The following is a 21,067-nucleotide window of genomic DNA, read 5'->3' as shown; positions in this document are numbered from 1 at the left end:
GCTGAGAGAGGGGTCCCCCAGCCTCAGGGCCCAGGACCAGAGTTGAGCGGGTGAGTCCCGCCTCTGCCCTGGGTTTCCATTTCATCTCTCTTATTGAACTGAAGGTAAATAAACTCTTGAAAATTTAAAGAAAAAAAGATGCAGATGACATTGGAAATGAGAAATCAAAGTTTCCCTCTTAGGGAAAGTGAAGGGTCCAGCCCCGGGCAAGATTCTTCCTGCCCCGGAAAACAGCAGCCCCAGCCCGCCTTCACCAGGGGCAAGCTGGCCTCCCTCGGCTGGAAGCATCAGCTGGCACGCCCACAGCCAACCCCATGCCAGGGGCTCCATCAATGAGTCCCTGCCTATCACCAGGACAAAGTGCCCTCTGGGCTGGCCAGTCCTTAAGGAAAGACATAATACTGCAGATAGCTAGGCCCTGGGTACAGAAGCCACTCTTCAAGTCCCCCATCACCAGCTCTCTCACTCCTAGTTCACGTTGGCACCCTCAAAAGCTCCTTTCCGTGGCAGTGCCGTCTGCTTTATGACATGCTGCATGAAAAGTGACCTGGGGTCAGGAGACCTGGTTTCCAGCTTGATTCTGCTATTTCCTGGCTGTGTGACCCTGGGTTTGTCACTAACTCTGGGCTCTTCAACATTAGTAAACTTAGGGAACTGGATTTCTAAGATCTCTTTGTTCTAACTGAAACATAAACTGGGTCCTTCAGGGGACTTTCAGTGACAAGTAACAGAGTTACTATCAAACATGCTACACATTGCCCAGTGCTCATCCTGCCCATAGTAGGGCCACCATTTCCGTACCCGTATGAATACTCTTTACTTCAGCAAAAAAGCCCCAGTATATTCACACCCCGTCCGTGACACCCGAATTGTGCCCACAGCCCAGAAAAAGAGGGCCCACCTCCCACTGCCTTGCGCCCAGCCCGGCGTTTCCTGGAACAGCAGCCGCTTCGTCCACTCAGGCAGACCCCAGAGAGCATCTCTAAGGGCTGGAGAGCACACATTAGAGTCCCTAAACTCAGCAGGCCATCGAGTAAATGCAGCAATCAGGGTGATGGGGTTCTCCCCGAGTGGCCAGGCTCCTCTTCCTGAAGCTTCCATAACCCAGGGCAATAAATTCCTGTCTCGTTAGAGGAAGGGGGGGGAGAAGAGGGGGAGGGCGAGTGGGGAGGGAGTGGTGGAGGTGCGGGAGGAGGGAAAATGGAGGTTCCCTTAGTCTGCAGTGGGGCCAGGCATCTGAATCTCTAACAAAGGAGGCCAAGGAGGGGACTTGCATGCAGAGGAGGCGTGACAAAGCGACCTTTAATCAAAATACAAATATAGAACAACAGAGCTTACAAATTCAAAAAACATGTAAAGGGAAGAGCTCAAAGCAGCCAGCTGCGCTGTCACTTCCTTGAGGGACGTCAGCCTGTCCACCTCTCTGCCAGCCTGGCACCCATCCCCTCCCCACGTTAAGAAATGGGGGTTGGCAACCTGCAAAGAAAATGCGTGGGAAAAGCACAAGTCAACAAGCCCCTCCAATCTGAACCCCCTGGTCCCTAGTCTCTGCCACGCAAGAAAAACATCCACCCTCCTCACCAAGGGGACCCAGAGAGGGGACAGGCTCCAGAAAGGAGTCCTGCCCCTGACACGGAGTCCTGAGCAAAATTAAGGGCACAGAAAACAAAGCACTTCCTTCCACAAAGAAAGGCCAGCAACTGTGACAGCTCCAAAAATTTTCAGACAGCACAGCTGAATTAAGTAGGAAGGATTCAGGTGGTGGGCACTTCCTGGGGGATTAATGACTGCTGGGGAGGAGTTGACGGCCTGCGGCAAGCCAGGGGCCATTAACCCCAAGCAGCAGCCAGCACTCCCGAGGAAGGACAGGAGGCGGGCGGGGCCGAGCCAGAGAAGCGACTGCACTGTCACAGCTCCCGCAGCTGCAGCAGCGCCGCCAGCCTGAACCTCACTGCAGGCCAGAGGCCCGAGCCTGGGCCTGGGCGAGCCGTCCTGACCTTGGGACGTCTGTCTCGCCGCACTGCGCCCAGTCTGCGTGGCAGTCTGCACAGACATGTGCAGGACACGCACTCGCATGGCACATGCTTTATAGCTACAATGCAAATTGAAGCGAGAGGGGAGGGAGAGAGAGAGGAGCAGGCAGGCTCTTCAGTCCCAATTCTACCACATTCCAGCTGGGTCACCTTGGAGACACCTCGTGACTGCTTTCAGCCAACTTCCTAGTGTTGAAAACAGGTCCCTCACTGAGGCAGCAGGTGTGGGGCTGAACCGACCTGGCCCCACCCCTGGGGTCAGGGGCCTCCTCCAGAGGGCTCCCACCTTCCCATCCTGGAGGCTCGTGGGGGGCCAGGACCCCGATTTATTTACCTCTGTACCAGCACCTGGCTGGTGCCCACGCCAAGAGCACTGCCAAGTGTGGTCTCCATACACGGCTGCTGGAGAGCCACACAGACAGTGACTCAGGGGGAGGAGAAAGGAGGCAGGAGATTCCGTGACAACTTTTTCATCATTTTAAAATGCAATTGAAAATCGTGCTGTAATAACATCGTGGGAAACACGGGAAGAACCTCATGTCTCGCAAAGAGCAGCCCTAACTGAAGGGTCACCTCACAGGTGGCCACCACCCAGCACAGGGCAGGGGCAGCAGTGGCCACTGCCAGGAGCCCCTGCCAACATATCACATGGGGGAGGAAACACGCGTCACATGGGGGAGGAAACACGCGTCACATGTTGAGAGGTGGCACACGTGTGGGAGGGAGTGCTGTGTCATGTGTGAGCAGGATGTGTCACCTGAGAAGAACATGTCACGTATGAAAGGAACATGGTGCCTCATTGAGAGGGAACACGCATGTTGAGTGTGAGGGCCGGCTGCGAGCTGGGGACGGGGCGAGCTGGGGACAGGGCGAGCTGGGGACAGGGCAAGCGAGGGGACAGGGCGAGCGTGGGGATAGGGCAAGCTAGGGGACAGGGTGAGCATGGGCACAGGGCGAGCTGGGGATGGGGCGAGCGTGGGGATGGGGCGAGCTGGGGACGGGGCGAGCTGGGTACGGGGCAAGCGTGGGGACGACGGGGCAAGCGTGGCTGGCCTTCCTCCCTCTCCCACTCCCTTCTCCCCCCTCCTCCTGCCCAGGGCTCCCTCCTGAGGAATGAGTCACAGCTCTGTGAAAAAACAGGCCACCGAAGGTGGCACACATTCCACCTGGGTCTGAAGGCCGCAGAAAAAAAGCCACCTTCTCTGTGGTGCTGGCTCCAACGCCAATGGATAGAAACGAGCGTGCTCTCCCGGGTCACTTGCCACTGTGCACACACCTCTCACAAGGCTGCTGCGATGATCTGCGGGTCGTCTCACCACTTCCCCAAAAGCTCAACTGCAGCATGAACACATCTCTGCATATATGTACCCAGCATATCACGGCGGGAGAAAGAAAGAGCCCTATCAACATACCAAAGCATTTCTTCAATGAATGAATGAAGTCCCAACAAAGTCACACACCTTAAACTGTAAGGGACACACACAACGTCAAAAACACCCACCTCTCATTTGAATTCACATACAAAGACCACTGCAGGTGGATTGTGGAAACAGGAAGGGGGAGAAAAAGTGAAAAGCCCCTTTAAAATAATTAATTGGACATTATCTCGCTCCAAAAAGGATTTAAGGCAGATTAAAGCACTTTATATCGTTTGGGACTGATCCTTTCCTATAACCAAATGGCATACAATTCTGGCTGATAAAACCAGATACAGTGTATCTTGTTCACACAACTTATTAATGCCTTACATTGCCTGATTTTGTTTTTATTCACGGGTTTCCGTTAGCTTTTAATTTTTTTTTAAGAAAAGTTTTATAAGTCTCTCTCATTAAGTGGTAAAACTAATGGGGCGGCCGAGTGGCTCAGTTGGTTAGAGCACGAGCTCTGAGCAACAGGATTGCCAGTTCGATTCCCACGTGGGCCAGTGAGTGCGCCCCTGGCAACTAAGATCGAAGGACAACGACTTGACTTGGAGCTGATGGGTCCTGGAAAAAACACACTGTTACCCAATAAAAATTTTTTTTTAAAAAAGTAAAACTAATGTCTTCCTGATTCTCAGAAAGTTTAAAAACTGATGCTCTACCAAAAGCTAATGGCACAGCCTCAGAATTGGTCAGAATTCAAAGCAAGTAGTTGAGAAAAGGGCACTAAGAAGGCTGGGGACAAACTTCCCTCGGGCTCCGAGCTCCGCCAGCGCCTGCCCTAGTCAGAGCCCTGGAGCCCTGCCCAGGTCTGCTGGGGGTGGGGGGTGGGGGGACCCCAGACTGCAGTGTCCTCACCGGTACTGCTCTCTCCCTGTGAGACCGCCACTGGGAACTGCTTTTATAAATAAATCATCCCCATTTAACTTTCAGGAGAAAAGAAAAACACACGCACACATTCAGAAAACGGGAAATTAGAAAGAAAACAATTTTCATCACAAGCATTTGCTGTGGTAACGATGTAACTGTGCGTAACAATGGCTCAAATTCTGACCTATTTCCTCTACCCTTTTATTCTATGTAGAGATTCATCTGGTACTTTAGTTGTTTTATACAATAGTGATCATATTACATGTGCAATTTTAACACTCCCCTGAATCCCCTGAGAACCCTTAAGTTGCGATGCTTGTGAGGAGTTCCTAACCCCTAAATAATGAATGCTGCCCTCTGAGAGTAACCAAGTTCACCCAGGTTGAATCCTATGAATCAGCCATTATAATCGGCAATTCCGTATTATCCAACCTAACATGTGCCCATTTTGATTGTTTCTCATTTCTTTGCAATTACATGTACCGTTACAATAGTATTCTTCATTACAAAGCATTTTCTATGTTTTCGGTATAGGAATTCCTGGTTAAGTGCTATGAACATTTATTTATAAAGCTCTAGCTATGTATCACCAAATTTGTTGCCGAAATGACTCTGCCAATACAAAACCCCTCATCAACATGGCAGTTGCACCACTCCCTTCCCAGCGCTGAACACTCTGACAGCTGTTTCAGTGCCACTTCTCTGTGACAAATGGTCACTGCGCAGAGTGGACTCTGTGCGCTGTCCCAGGACCGGGGACAGCGCACGTCTTCTACGCCTCAGCATCTGAGGCAGGAAAGAGCGCAGCTCATCTCTGTCTCGGCAGTGAGGTGCCAAGTCCAGCAAGCGCAGCGTGTTTGCTCAAGGTCACGCGGTCAGTGTGAAGCCGTGACCCAAACCCTGATCTCACGAGTATCCGATTTCTTCCTTCCACAGTGGCCAGAACAGCAGATGGGTCACATCCTGTACGTCTCCCTAAACCGGCTGGTAGTGACAGCCCGGATCTCCACTTTGAGACGGGGTCATGGCCTAGTCCAGGCTCAGGTAGGGACAGTGCTACGAGCAATGAAAGAGGGCACTGCTGCCCCGGACAGAAGGGGTGGTGCTGACCATGGACCCCACACGGCCTTTCAATCGCTTACACAGTGACTCCTGTGTGACCACAGAACCGACACAAGACGACGACAGTAAGGTGTCACAGAATACGGTTACATGACTGAACTCGCCCAGTACCCATAGCTTAGTATTGAAACCCCAAGGGAAGTTTTATTTTGTGTGGCAGTAATTTTCTCAAATGTTGCTTGAAAAATCAAATCAGAATGGTTATAAAACTGAGAACAGGCTTAGTAATTAACATGTATGCATTTGTCGGAAATAGTTACCTGATTATCATATTTAAGAGACTGTGTCCCAACCAAAAACCGGATGGCGTCTGTTTCTGCAGTCTGAGGGGTGAGGGCACGTGCCTGCAGGAGGGAGGAAAGCGCACACACATTGGTGGTTAGATTTCAGACAGCGACTAACACGGCAGCTACCACCCTCCCGCCGATGGAGTACCGTTTAGTACAAAGTGTCTGCAGACAATTTAAAAATATGTATGAAAAGACTTCCACTTTTGGACACTTTGTGACACAACAATCCCGTTTCAAATGTGTACATGGCAACAATTGTAAGTGAGCATAAAAATTAGGCAATGAAGATGTAAACTGTGTTTAATAAGACCATAATTTTCGGCAGTAAAACGTTGGTTGAACGAATTATTCTCCAACAACACAGCAGAAAGTAGAGCCCAGTAACAGCAGAGCAGGGATTTTAAGCCAAGTCTTCTGCAGGAAGCAACTGGAAAACTGACCACGGAAGGACAGCACTTACAGCAACAAGTGCTGTTCTCTGAAACCCCTGAGTGGGTGCGGATTTGGCCCCAGGGTCGGGAAACAAACGCTGCCTCTGAAAGCGCCCTGAACGGGCCTCCTCCACACCCTCTCCTCGCTTAGGAGCTGGAAACAGGCCTGTCATCCTGCCTCCTCCCCCATCACCTCCAGTTCCAGCACATTCCTCCCAAGTCCTTGACTCATTCTTTCCAGAACAGGGTGAGAGAAACAGTTTAACAGTTGTCCCGAACACTTAGTCTATGTGGGTTTGACTTGGTTTCCACCCTGGGGCAGACAAGGCCTCCTGGGTGTCCACCACCAATAGGTTTGGAGACAACTCCATGCTCCACTCTCAGAAAATACGACGGTATCACTTCTGCTCCCACCCTTTCTCAAGAGCCAGTGGCACAAAAAACATAAACTACCCAAATACATTTCAGTAAAAGCAAAAAAATATAGGGCCGGCCGAGTGGCACATTGGTTGAGTTGGGTTGGGAGCGCCAGCTCTGAGCAGCAGGGCCCCGTATCAGATCCCACATGAGGGACAGTGGCGCTGCGCCCTCTACAGCTAAGATGCTGAACAACAGCTCTACCTGGAGCTGGGCTGCGGTGGGTCGCCGGCGACAGCGTAGGCTGCAGTGGGGCTGGTCGGGAGCTGGCATGAGCTTTTGTGAGCCGCCGTCCAATGGCCAGGGAGCAACTGCCTCGCCCGGGAAGAGCGCAATGATAACACCAACATGGGCCAGTGAAGCAACGTCCTCCACAACTAGACTAAAGAACAAAAGGACAGCAGCTTGTCTGTTCCCCTTCCCCGATTCCCCAACGCTGTTCCTTCCCCCAACTCCCCAATAAAACCTTAAAAAAAAAAAGCAAGAAAATATACGTCTAAAGCAATATTCATGTTATTAGACACTTGGAGGGAAAAAAACCCTATTTCAGCCAACTCAGCAACTTGAACTACTTTTAAGGTTCCCACTGTCAGTATGCCGGTATACCCTCCTGGGCAAAACTTGGCTAGGCAATTTTTGGAGTCTTAGGCCTCTCTGCAAAGCTGATGAATTCTTTATGAATCTATAGATCTTCTGCCAAAAATGTACACACACAGACACAGAATTCTGTGTAGTCAGCAAATGCACAGACCCTCTGAACCCTATCCAATTTGAACACCCCTGGCTCAGGGGAAAACGACCCGTGAGGAAGGGCCCACACCATTCCTGAAAGACAAAACCCCAACTGCTCAGCATTAGAACAAGGCCACTACTTGAAAATAGAAAAAAAATCAAAAGGAAGTAAATTGTATTAGTGGCTATTAGACTGAAAAGGAAAGGCAATTCAGGGGTGCAAAAGCTGCCTGGGTGACGATAATGAACCAGCACTCAATTTGCTTCACTGGAAAGCAATTTATAGACCCAAGAACTGTGTACCTGGAGAGGGCGAACGGTAAACATGCAAGAAAAAAGTCTAAATAAAGCTGCCAGTTTTAGAAAAGCACCACAAATCTGAAACTATCTTGTTCTATGTCACACAAGAAGACACCTCTTTTTTTTTAAGAGGAAAATCCTTCTTATAAAAAAAATCTAAACTGCATCTTTAAAAATTACAGTAAAATCTCATAAAAGTTTAATTAAGATCTTTCTACTACATTATCGGGTAAAATTACAAAAATAATTTAATTCTGGCCATTTTGGTGACAGATCTACATCCATGTCTGTAATTCTACTTCTTTGATTAAGTGAATGATAAAATGACCTTTCTAAATCTAGTCATGATGATGGTTTTGAGGTGTTCCAATGACCCTCAGATAATAAGATCAAAAGTTTTCAGTATAATAGGTCACAAAAAATGGCCATGTATTTTATCTTGGTTCAGCCTCATAATTCAATGAAGCGGACAGGAAGATAGGCTAAATAATATTATTCCAACTTTGAATATCAAGACACTGAGGACCAGAGAGGGTAAGTGACTTGGCCATGGTCACACAGCTTCTAGAGCAGAGGAACCACCAGACTCTCAGCCTTAAGTCCCGTTCTCTCTACGTTGGTGAAGTAGGACACTGGTATCGCAGGTAAGATAATTGTATACCCGGCTGAAGTTAGATCATGGATCACTTTATTATAACTCATGTGCCATCCCGTTTTCCAAAGTAAAGGCCATGGCTATCTTTCTAGTCTACCATCCCCGTTTAGTGAACCAAACCAATAAGAGGCCACTGGAGATGCTGAGAGTCAAGACAACGGCAGGGAAGCATGGTGGACATGGGATGGCCAGTCCTATTCAGCTGCAGGAGGAAAAAGCATCACCACCTCAGGGATTTAACTGGGAATACAGAGTTCCCTCGGGAAAGTCAAAAGTCATATCCATTTGCTTACCCGACTGAGCAGGTGAATGACTACCCTGGATAACAGGTAGCAGGCTGTACTCAGTCACAGCTCTGTGTCAGAGATTCTCCCCGTCAGGAGCCATATTCCAGGCAAGTTTACAGCTACGCTAGGGGAACAGGCAGGCGGACTTCTGCCTTCAGCAGCGCGAACAGAACAAGGTCAGTGCGACCTTCTAAGATGCGGGAACTACCTCCAGAAATGACCTCTTTACCAAGAGCCGCCCCTAAATCACTCGGATGGCACCCCAGAAGGCTAGAGGCCCCTGAGACACTGTCTTGACGGAGCAGATTAATTCCCCCAGGTTCTAAAAGATTGTTTTATTTTTTTTAAAAAAAGGAAAAGAGAAAGAAAAGTCTCAATTTCTTCATTCCGTGCTAGCTAAACACCAATTCCCATCTCCCACACCCAAAAAAGACAGGCTGCCAGGAACGTGGAACATTTTTAAAGTGAACCAAGCCCAGAGGGGTCTGCACTTAAGCTCTCAAAACAGAACGGAAACACAGGTCCTGCTCGGGGAAAAAAGTATATATTAAATACACGTGTACATGTATCTGTATACATGCATAGACAAATTACATATAAAAATTACATAGACTACACAGAAATTACATATACACACACATATCACATGTGTGTGCGTGTAAAATACATATGCACACACACACACACATCTATCCTGAGCCACATATTTTTTGAGGGATAAAAAAATAAAAAAAGAGAAAAGAAGTGAGTAAGCTAGAACCAAAAAGATGTCTGAGGTTTCTAGCTCCAGAACACAAGCAAATAACAATGAAAACAAAGTATCAAAACACTCTCCAAATTAAAGCTAAACTTCCTTTCACTTGGTTGAAGTCTTTGGCCTCTTCTGAGCCTGGAAATTTCCCAGGAAAACAGGCTTCCGTGTCCCTTTTGGCCATTTAAGCCAAGGTATGGTTATCAGGTTCGGAGCACTCCTCTGTCGGGCCTGGCCCGTGTCGCTGGGTGTCGCTGGGCCCAGGCCCGGAACGACGCGAGCGGCCTGCCAACCAGGCTGCAGTCTCGGCCGCAGTCAGCGCCCAGGTAGCGCTTCGGCCGCCCTGCTCTCCTCTTCCCGTTACTCTGCCTGACTTCATTGGCCCAGCAAACAGGTGTTATGCACCTGCTGGGGGACAGAGGAGAAAGAAGACCTCTCTCTCAGCCCTGCTGTCCGTGGAGAGGGCGGGACGTCTGCTCTCAACTGTCGGCGTCTGACAGTATCAATATTATAAGTGAGGAACGGGGGTCCTGTTCTGAGGGAGAGGCCTCACAGAGCAGGGAACACACGTCACGGGGAGCCCGGGCCCGAGCCAGCTTCTCTAAGAGCCACACCAGGTTCCACTGCTCCAAACCCCAGTGTTCTCAATTTTAAAACAGAAAAGAATAATACCTACACCCAGGGCTGTTATGACAACTAAATGGTCTGTCATCTGACTGTCCCATCTCTCTACTCATAAGAATCTACCAAAAATGAAACAAAAAACCAAACCCACACAAGATGAAAGCTGGAGGTTTTGTCAGAAACCAGATCCAAATGGAGTCAGGAATGGGCAGAGCGGGCTCTAGAGGGCACGTTTCCCAGGAAATGAGACAACAGAACTGACAGGGAACGTGAGGAGCCAGCCACATGGGAAACGGTACCGCACAGCGTTTACAGAGCTGTGCACAAGGACATCAAGTCACCAATAAGCTCCAAGGAAAACTAAACAAACGGAAAACAGAAGCGTTCAATTACTATGGGAGAGATGAAAAGCTGTACAAAGAACAAAAATGAAATCATAGCACCCTATTTCAATCAATAGTCAACAATATTTATATAATTAGACAAATGAAAATCTTTTTTTTTTTAAAGATTTTATTGGGGAGTTGGGGAGGGGAATAGCGTTGGGGAATCAGGGAAGGGGAACAGACAGGTAGACAAACTGCTGGGGTTTTTTGTTGTTGTTCTTCAGTCTAGTTGTGGAGGACGTCGCTTCACTGGCCCATGTTGGTATGATCATTGCGCTCTTCCCGGGTGAGGCAGTCGGTCGCCGGCCACTGGACGGCAGCTCACAACGGCTCATGGCCACTAACACTGGCTGCGAGCCACTCACCGTAGCTTACGGGAGTCCACTGCAGCCAACGCCGGCAACTCACGGCAGCCCAGCTCCAGGTCGAGCTGTTGTTCAGCATCTTAGCTGTAGAGGGCGCAGTGTCACTGGCCCTCATGTGGGATCCGAACCGGGGCCCTGTGGCGTCCCAAGCCAGTTCTTAACCAGCGCGCCACTCGGCTGGCCCTACGGCACACTTTAAAACACATCTATTCTCAACCGTAGCTCACGTCCAACTAACTGCACCCAACAAGTTGAAACTTGTTACACATTGTTACTAATGTTCATTGTGCCACTTCCCCTTATTGAAGAACTCTATCTTTCCATTGGATGGCAGTCAGCAGCAGCATTCACTGTGTGTTTTGATCACAATGGAAAGGCTCCATGTCACACCTCACTTCTGGAAAGGCAATTTCTTTCAAATAAAAACATTATGGTGTGTCTTCATCCACCTTATCCACTGGATCTGGCACACAGATCTGGCTCTTCCCCAAAGTCAAAGACCATGAAAGGTAAACGTTTTGAATCAATTCAGGACATTGAGGCAGCCACCAGAGCGCAACTAAAGAACTTACGAAAGAGGGCTTCCAGAACCGCTTCAGGAAGTGGCAAGAATGATAGGATAAGAGTGTTTGAAGTGAGGGGGGTATTTTGAAGGGGATTAATGGCAATGTGTCTTTTACTGTAATAAATTTGTTTTTAATTTAAACATTCACAGTATTTGTTGATCACACCTCATATGTCTTTGTTCTGCCTATTTGCCATAGGAGTGCCTCACTTTACCCTCCAATCCTCATTACCCTCAGCCAATAGTCAATAATCATATCCCCATCTTTTAACGTAAACTGTTTCTCCACAGTGATTTGAACATCACTGACAACCAAACCTCAGTTATAACCTTCAGTTCTTTCTATGTTTCAGCAGTAATGGTTCTTCAAATTCAAGAAAGTAACAGCCAATGGAGTTGTCCAAAGTAACCAAATGCAAAAACCAGCTACTTCTTTTAAGATAAAAAAAGAAATTCAGATAACATATTTGATGCCCAAGGCAAGGATCAACTCCGTCAATTTGTCAAACCCAGGAAATAACACTTTAGTGACCTCAAAGACCCATCACTGCAGATCAAAACCTCTGGGTTACTTAGGAGATTTCTCAAGGAGACTAAGTTATTAAGTAGCATTGCGGAAGATGCCCACTTTAGGGAGCACAAGATCATGGAACTTTGTGTCTCCCTACACACGCCCTCCATATGTACCCCATGGTGCCCTGTTAAGGAGAAAGCGGTATAACTTCATGGTTGAGGCGCTCTGAAGTCGGATTGGGTTCAAGCCAACCTAGGTCAGAATCCTAAGTCCATCATTGTCTTGGTAAATGTCCTTGGACCACAGGAAAACACATGTACCGACATGACCACTCTGAGATTAAACAAAATATTTGTACGGCGCTCAGCAGAGTTTCCCACACATAGTTACGTTCCCAATGACTGGCAGCTAAGGCACCGGTCTTGTGAGACGCAGCCAGCTGCCAAACCCTGTAACACAGTTCACTACTCAGCGGACACTTAGAACCTGCCTTGCGTGGAATTTACCTGTAAGAATTCCACCTCATTATAATAATGAGGACATCACTTACTGAATGCATACTATGTGCCAAGGACTGTTCTAAGTGCCTGAATTAAATGTATTGACTCATTTAATTTTGGTAACAGCCACAGCGGGTAGACACTCATTTTCCTGTTGTACTGGTAAGGACACTGAGGCCCAAGGTCACACATCTGGTAAGTGCTGGAGCCAAGGTTAAATCCTCAGGGGCCATGGTGGCATCCAGGCTTTTAGTAACAAACACTGCTGCGTCCCTCACGGTAAGCGTCTTGAAAGCAGAGATCATTTATACCTTTAACACACACTTACTGCCCATAATTATGCATCAAGTACTTCATAAGGCAATAAACTGCGTTTCTATTTCTCAGTGTCGGTCCCTCAGTGCCTTAAGCATAACAGGCTCTCAACAGCTATTTCAGCAGATGAAAACCAACCCAGGCCTAACAGGCCTGACATCCTGCGACCCCACGCCCTCGTCCTTCACTCCGTCCACAAGGCCTTCTCGCTGTCCTTCTACGCTGGCCTGTGCATTCCCACTTCACTGCCTACACTGTGGGGTCCGTTCCTTTCAGTCATTTGCTGAGCATCTACTATGTGGCGGCCACGTGACTAGGCACGGGCGAGCACAGGGTGTAAAAGAAATGAGACATCACTGGGAAAGCGGGTGAAACCCAAACAGGGCGTGTGGTTCCGGCGACAGGGCTGGAACCATGCTCATTTCTAAGCTTGGACCAATGTGCCCCGGTCGTGTAAGGTGTCAACGTGAGGGGCAGCTGGGTGAAGGCACAGGAGAGCTTTCTTCAAATCTCTGCAACCCTTCCGTAGATGTGAGTGTGTCGCAACTACACAATTTAAAAAAAAAAAAAGAGTTCCTGCCTCCAGGAACTGCGGTGCTGGAGGAAAATGTAGGCGACTAAGTACACCGAAGTCAGTGGTGAGAATTAGGCCGCAAGGAACGCGCAGGGCGACGTAGGGGAGGCGGTGGGGGGCCACCAAGCCCGGGGGTCGCGCTGTTAGGCGGACCCCAGTTGGTCCTGGATGACCAACCGATGTCACTCAGTGCCTCGGTCGGTCCTGAATGGCAGGTCCTTCACCCCCGCGGCCTCCGTGTCCTCAGCCGCACAGGGGGCGCCGGGGACCCGCGCCGGCCTCGCTCTGCACACCGCGGGACGCCGTGGCCCCTCCTGTGTCTCACCTGGAACTCCAGCCCGTAGATCACCGGCGCGTCGTCCTCCATGCTGCGGCCGCTCACACGCCTCGGGACGGTCCCCAGAGCCTGCGCGCCCCCAACTCAGCGCCCATTCATTCCCTCCCGCCCAGGTGGCGCCGCACCAGGACGCTTTCAGGGCCACCTCGGCATCCGTAGGGCTCACTTCCGGTGTTTTCCTGACACGTCATCAATACGCTCCTCGCTGGCGGCCAATGGCGGCGGCCTCCGGCTCGCGCGCATGCCCGCTTGGACCCCATCCGGGTGCTCGTCTCCGCTACCGGTGGGAGAGGAGAGTCTGGCGGGGAGGAGCTGGGGCTGAGCTGGGAGCTGAGGCCGGCGGGGAGAGGCCGGTTTGTGGGCAGGGCCGATGGCGCTCCGGCGTGGGCGGAGGGGTCGGTGGGCGCCCCGGCCTCGCCTGGGACGGCGCTGTCCCCACCCAGCCCCGTTCGCACTTCCGGGCTGCACAGAAATCTGCTGCTGGGAGCCGTCCCTGTTCCATCACCCCAGCATTGCTCACTTAGGGCTGTGACACCGTCTTTGTAATCATTGGTGCTTTTCTGAGTGCGGGGGCGAACGCTTTATACGCACTGTCTTAAAGTTCTTCGTTCCAACCTTACAACTAACGTTATCATGCTTCCAATTTACAGATGAGCCGCTGCGAAATGATCGTGATAGGGTAGGTAGGTAGAAATGAGCAGCAGGAGAGACTTGGCCAGGTTATCAGTGCCTGGTCTGTCAGACTCAGGCTCTGCCCAGGACCTTTAAAGTCAGGGGCCATGCCAATTCATGCCTCGAGGTGCCCAGCACCATGTGTTGCATGGGTAATGGATCGCACTGCTGCATTGCCAATGCTGAGTGGTAAGTGATACCTGGCAGGCACTGCTGGCAGGATTTGACCATCATTTGACAATGAACGGGAATCTGCTGGGAAGGCCCAGGCTTCCCTGGGGATAACCAAGGACTGTCATGCTGGAGAGGTTACCCCCCTTAGGCTGTACTCCCTAAGCACTCGCTTTCACATTAGGCAGTGCCCTTGTTACCTAACTCAAGGGGTTTGCCACTTGGAGTGTTCTCTTCAAGAATGAGACGTGGTTGTTTTTAGCTAGTTTTTACTTGCAGCAAGTAAAGTAGACGGGATTCACATCCAAAGCTCTGTCTCCCTGAAGGTAGGCTTAGCCATTGCTTATATCCACTATTTGGTTAATTACATGTTGAGTTCTTTGCAGTTCGCTGAACTTCTCTGGGTTTGGTTAATTAGAGCTGCAAAATACTATGCTACGTTTTAACATTTAGCAAGAATAGCATTTAGTCAGACCAGCCCAGACCTTGAAGACCGGTCTACCTAACACCCTTGGCAGACAGGCATCACATTGTATAGCATTCCAAAATGCCATAGCTGAACCTCCTCTAACCCGGGTTCCAATGGTTTCAAAGACCACACATCTCTCCTCCATGTGATTAATTAACTTTTCTATCTTTAATCTATTTTGATGACAAATGGCTGAGTCTGGAACAGGTATATGAAAAGATGCTTAGCATCACTAATCATCAGGGAAATGCAAATCAAGACCACAATGAGATATCTCCTCACACCTGTTAGGATTGCTATTATCAAAAAGTCAGGTAACAAGTGTTGGCGGGTTTGGAGAAAAAGGAACCCTCATACACTGTTCTTCATACACTGTTGGGGATGTAAATTGGTACAGGCACCATGGAAAATAGTACGGAGGTTCCTCAAAATATTAAAAATAGAATTACCATATAATAGGCAATCTGACTTCTGCACTCGGAAGGAAAAAATATTCTTATCTCGAGATATCTACATCCCATGTTCATTGCAGCAACACTTACATTAGCCAAGACATGGAAACAACCTAAATACCCACTGATAGCTGGATAAAGAAAATGTGAGATATACACATATATCTACAGAGAGTGTCAAAATAATGTATTAAAATTGTAATAATATATGTTGATAACATGGGCCAGCCGAGTGGCTCATCGGCTAAGAGTTGGCTTGGGAGTGCGAGCTCTGAGCAGCAGGGCCGCCGGTTCAAATCCCACATGGGCCAGTGACGCTGCGCCCTCTACAGCTAAGATGGTGAACAACAGCTTTACCTGGAGCTGGGCTGTGGTGAGTCGCTGGCTACGGCGTAAGCTGCAGTGCGGCTGCAGTGGGCTGCCATGAGCTACTGTGAGTGGCCGGCAGCCGGCATGAGCTGCCGTGAGCTGCCATGAGCAGCTGTCCAATGACCGATCTGCCGGGAATGATCACCATACCAACATGGGCCAGTGAAGTGACGTCCTCCACAACTAGGCTGAAGAACAAAAGGACTTGTCTGTTCCCCTCCCCCAATTCCCAAATAAAATCTTTAATAAATATATATACCAATAACAAAAGATGAATACAAGTCACATTTGACTTCTGCAATTACAAGAGGTGCTCAAAGTGGTTATCATGAGCATCCAGACACTTATTATGGCTACTGCTTGAGCAACATTGACTAAAGTATCCACTTGTATCACTGCGCCTGCCGTTTCAATTTGTTCACACAGTACCATACATCTCAAACTTACCACAAATGCATGCAGTTGTTAGGCGTGTTGGAGGTTTTGTTGCATACTTACACCTCCATTGTCGTTGTACTTCCACAACGAATTCCAAATCCACTTCAAAATGGTCTTGCGCTCCTCGAATGACAACCGTGCTTCTGCCATTTTCTTTGACTGTCTTGCCTGTGGCATGGTGACGCTAGCGTTCATTTGATTAATGCCATCTTTTGAGCGAATGTCATACTACACATTGCTACTGTAATTCAATTCAACTTTGAAAAGTAATACATCTCTTTAAATGTGTATACATTTTTTTGGCACCCCCAGTATATACACAGTTGACCCTTGAACAATGTGGGGATTAGGGATGCTTACCCCCTCTCAGTCAAAAATCCACATATAACTTTTGACTCCCCAAAAACTTAAATTGTCCCTCTGTATCCACAGGGCATTGGTTCCAGGACCAAGTCCCTTATACAAAATGGCATAGATCAATGCATACAGTCAGCCTTCCACATCCATGGACTCCCCAACAGATAAAAAATAGTACAGGTCTTTGTTGAAAAAAATTCTTATATAAATGGACCCACACCACTCAAACTCATGTTCAAGGGCCACCTACATGTATATATTGGGTCGTCGGGAAAGTCATGACATTTTTCTATGTTTTTCAATGCAAAAATGCTTCATGACTTTCCCAATGACCCAATACATATACATACACATATATACATATATACGAGGTCTAACAATTACATTCATGAACTTGTTGCAACTGTGTTGTTAACCTTTTTTGATATCAGAGGGATTATTCATTATGAATTTGTACCAACTAGACAAACAGTGAAACAAGTTTACCCTTTGGAATCGCTCAAAAGGCTGAGTGAAAAAGTTAGATGACCTCAACTTTCCACCAATAATTTATGGCTCTTGCATCACGACAATGCACCAGCTCACATGGCACTGTCTGTGAGGGAGTTTTTAGCCAGTAAACAAGTAACTGTATTGGAACACCCACCCCACTCACCTGATCTGACCCCCAGTGACTTATTTCTTTACACGAAGGTAAAGGAAATATTGAAAGGAAGACATTTTGATGACATTCAGAACATCAAGGGTAATACGATGACAGCTCTGATGGCCATTCCAGAAAAAGAGTTCCAAAATTGCTTTGAAGGGTGGACTAGTCACTGGCATTGGTGCATAGCTTTCCAAGGGGAGCACTTCAAAGGTGACTGTAGTGATATTCAGCAATGAGGTGTGAAGCACTTTTTGTAGGATGAGTTTGCAAACTTAATTGTCTGACCTCGTATGTAATGGAATCTTATTCAGCCTTTAAAAAAGAAGGAAATCCTGTCATTTGCAACAACATGGATGAACCTGGAGAACATTGTGCTAATTGAAATAAGTCAGATACAGACAAATGCTGCATGATTCCACTTACATATGGAATCTTAAAAAGAAAGTTGAAGTCCTAATAACAGCACTTTGACATAGGAAATGTTCAAACCTATGGAGAATTTGAGCCAAACTAACAACAATTGCCAGGAAGCAAAATCTCAACGGATTGAGACAAACTCTCCAGAGAATGGCAGTTTTGCAGCTTATTTTATACAGCAGCATCAAAGGAGGAGGAGTAAGGAAGGTTATATGAAATCCACCAGTGGTAGATTAAGGGGGCGGGAGAAAGCAAAGCAGGGAAATTTGGGGGATTGGATAAAAAGTAAAAAGGAGAAACACTTCTCTTACATGGGTGGATACAGTATAGTTAACATTTATAGTACATAGAGATGGTACTTGGGAAACAAGATAACAATGATGGGTTCTGTGGTCTCATGCTCTGGTGTGGTGGATTGTGCCCTGAGGAGTCCAGAAAAAGGGATCACTCTGACATGCCAAGGGTATGTTATCTTAGATGCAGAAAGACAATCAATAGGCTCCCTTAAGGTAAAGACTGACTTTTGTCAAGGAAGGCACGGACCCAGGATGTGAATACCTGCCATGACCTGCTTTTAGTTAGGAATTTTTATGTTCAGGCCATCCTATGTGGTTAATTTTGTTCTCTGAGTTTGTAAGGCCTGCCATCGTGGCCTCCCCTGAGCTGGTCAGGTTTAGTACATGGCCCCTTTTCATCCACAGTACAATATTGGTTACCAAAAGCTGAGAGGTGAGGGAAAGGAGAGGTATAGATCGAAGGGTACAAACTTTCAATCATAAAATAAATAAGTTCTGGAGACCTAATTTACAAAATGGTAGCTATAGTTAATGATATATGCTATGCTTGAAATTTGCCAAGTAGATCTCAAGTACAGTCACCACACACACACACACACACACACACAAATGGTAACCAAGTGAGGTGATGGTTATGTTAATTAGTTCTACTGTGGTAATCATTTCACAATGTTATACATTGTATACCTTAAATATATACAATATTTAATGTTAAAACTAAATTTGAAATTTTTAATCATTGAGAAAGAAATGGCGGGGTCTGGTTTGGCCAGTTGTATTCCAGCGCCTAACACTGTGCCTGGCAGAGTTAAGGCTGGATGAACATTTGCTGAATTAATGAGGAGATCTGGGTGATTCCAGCAGAAATCAAGGAAGCAGAGGCACAGGCATGAACATAATCTTCACTGGGTCCCTGTTCCTGAGATTAAGTTGTGGGGAGCCGAGAGAATGCAGGATCTATCTTCACACTGCTGGAAAAAATCCACCCACCTACTGTTGCCATGATTTCTATTTTTATCGTTAATGTTATTACACAACCAGTACAGATGCACTGAAAGACAAGTTGAAAATATGGGTAGGCACAAAGACAAATCCTAGAAAATAGTGTTTCTAGGGTGCTTTGGCCCAGACTAAACAGAGCCTAATTTCTCCTCCAGCTGCCCCTCCGCCACAGGTTAGCGTGTAGCCTCTGACAACGCAGTAATTTTCTCCTCCATTCTCAGTGCCGGTCCCGCCCCGCCCCACCATCAACCTGGGGCCCAGGCCCCGCCCACCATCAACCTGGGGCCCAGGCCCCGCCCCCTGCCGCACGAACCGGAAACTCTCCGCGCTTCCGGCTGCGACCGGCGGGCCTCCGGCTCCTGCATCGGGCATGCGCGAGAACAGCGCACGCAGGCGCAGAAGCCTCGGAGTCCTGTCGTCCCCTTCCGGGCTTCCGCCGGCTTCCCGGACCCTGGGCACGGCCGCCAGTCACCCCTTCCCCAACCCCCGTGGGCGGCGGCAGGTGAGGCTCGGGGCCCGGGCTGCAGGGAGGGTCGGGCTGCCCCAACCGCCGCTGCGCCGGCCCGCAGCCCCAGCCCCTCGGGCGCTCCCCCCAGAGTTCCCTTCCTTGGGGGGCTGCTTGGCGGGGCGGGGGGGACCCCCGGGTCTCCTCCCCGCAGGCCGTGCGCGACCTGTGCTCAGGGCCTCCCGCCTCGCGCTCACGTCTCCGCTCGCAGGGTCCTCGGTTAGCGCGGAACGTTTTCCAGGCATCAGGTGAGCTCCGTGCGCAGAGCGCTCAGCGGGACGGAAGGTCAGGCTTCGACGCCGCCCGTGGAAAGGCCCGGAGCCGCTGCCGGTTGAAGAAGAGAGGTTGCCTGGGCGCGTCGGAGGCTGCGGCGAGCGCGGTCCCGGGGGCCCTGAAGCAGACAGAGCTCCGACCGGGGACGGCGAGGCGGGGGGCGCGGGGTCACGGCCGCGCCCGTCGGGGGCAGAGAAGGCTCCGAGGCGCCGGGAGCTCTGGGGAAGGGGTGCGCGGTGCTTCTGCATTTGTACCAGGACGTAGGAAGAACAGGCGCTGCCTTCTGCGGTCATTTGTCGTTTTAACTGGACTTGTTGGAGCGGACCCGTGGCGGGCCCCGTGGGAGGCTTTGGTTAGGACTCGTGTGTGCTCCCTCGCGGCTGGTCCAGGTGGAGCCGCGGCTGAGGCGCCCTTTCCTTTCTCAGTATAGACGTAAGCGTATAATCATGTCGTGTAATAAAAAGGGTGAAGGCAGCGTTAGGAAGAGGAAACATTTCTACCGTACGCAAATCAAGAACAGATACGTGTGCTTTTCCACTTTTTTTGGGGGGGGGGATTGAGGGAGGGGAACAGTGTTGGGGAATTGGGGAGGGGACCAGCCAAGTGTTGTTATTCAATCTTCCGTGGTGGAGGGCGCCAGTCACCATCTGGCAGCCTGTCGGCAGCTCGTGGCCTCTAAGCTCAAGGTGCTGTGTTCAGTCTTAGTTGCAGGTGGGCGTAGACAGCATCCCATGCGGGAGTCGAATCAGCAGCCTTGTTGTTAAAAAGCACACGCTCTATCCACTGAGCCATCCAGCGGCAGCTCAGCTCAAGGTGCCGAGTTCAGTCTTAGTTGCGGGTGGGCGTAGCCCACTATCGAACAGGCAGCCTTGTTGTTAAACCAGCTGAGCCATCCTGCCACCTGTTGGCAGCTCAGCGACAGCTCAGCTCGGGTGCAGCGTCACTGGCCCATGTGGGAATCGAACCAGCGGTCCTGTTGCTCAGAGCTCGCGCTCTTAACCAGCTGAGCCACTCGGCCGGCACCCTGCTTTTCCATTTTTAAATTTTGAAATATAAAGACTACATGTAACATACACAGAAGATACAGTGCCAGTGGCTTTAACTTCCTGTGTCCCTTTCCCATCCAGCCTCCTTCCCTCTTGCTTTTATGTTTGTATTCGTAAAACATATTGTTTACTTTATGTTTTGAGCTTCATGTAGAGAATCATACTGTTTAATTTTCTACTTGTTCTTTGTGCAAAATTAGATTTGTGAGATTCAAACGTGGCTGCATTAGATATGAGATGGCTCATTCATTTTCACTGCTGGTTAGTATGCCAGTTTTGGATGTGCCACTATTTACTGATTATTGTGTGTGGGGGCACTGGTTGTTTCCAGATTTTTTTATTGTGGGGGCTTTGGGAGGGGGAGGTATTTTGGGGTTTAGTGCCCACATGCAGGAGTTCCTCCATGACATACGGTGTGTCTAGCCCTAGATGGGGAGGTTATGGGTAGTGAGACCTTACATC

General features: G+C 49.1%; 2 protein-coding genes across 3 annotated transcripts in view; one reads left to right on the top strand and one right to left on the bottom strand.

Annotated features, from left to right (window-relative positions):
* EIPR1 (EARP complex and GARP complex interacting protein 1) overlaps positions 1 to 13,634 on the bottom strand; it is a 95,954-nt gene extending 82,320 nt beyond the window's left edge. The window contains exons 1-2 of one of the 2 annotated variants that reach the window (XM_019646316.1): positions 13,478 to 13,634; positions 5,707 to 5,790 (exon numbers count right to left, since the gene is read on the bottom strand). In XM_019646316.1, the coding sequence (XP_019501861.1) occupies positions 5,707 to 5,790; positions 13,478 to 13,519 (126 nt within the window). In that variant the 5' untranslated portion in view covers positions 13,520 to 13,634. Of the gene's footprint in view, positions 1 to 5,706; positions 5,791 to 13,477 lie in introns of those variants that run through there. The other variant, XM_019646320.1, reaches the window with a different exon arrangement.
* A 5,494-nt stretch (positions 13,635 to 19,128) lies between these two features.
* The window catches only part of TRAPPC12 (trafficking protein particle complex subunit 12), a 43,586-nt gene continuing 41,647 nt past the window's right edge, over positions 19,129 to 21,067 (top strand). The window contains exon 1 of the mRNA XM_019646315.1: positions 19,129 to 19,283. Coding sequence (XP_019501860.1) covers positions 19,152 to 19,283 — 132 coding nt within the window. The 5' untranslated portion in view covers positions 19,129 to 19,151. The remainder of the gene's footprint in view (positions 19,284 to 21,067) is intronic.

The sequence above is a fragment of the Hipposideros armiger genome, unplaced genomic scaffold (genome assembly GCF_001890085.2).
Source record: "Hipposideros armiger isolate ML-2016 unplaced genomic scaffold, ASM189008v1 scaffold_100, whole genome shotgun sequence".
NCBI classification, from domain to species: Eukaryota; Metazoa; Chordata; class Mammalia; order Chiroptera; family Hipposideridae; genus Hipposideros; species Hipposideros armiger.
This window is presented reverse-complemented; position numbering and strand designations above follow the sequence as displayed.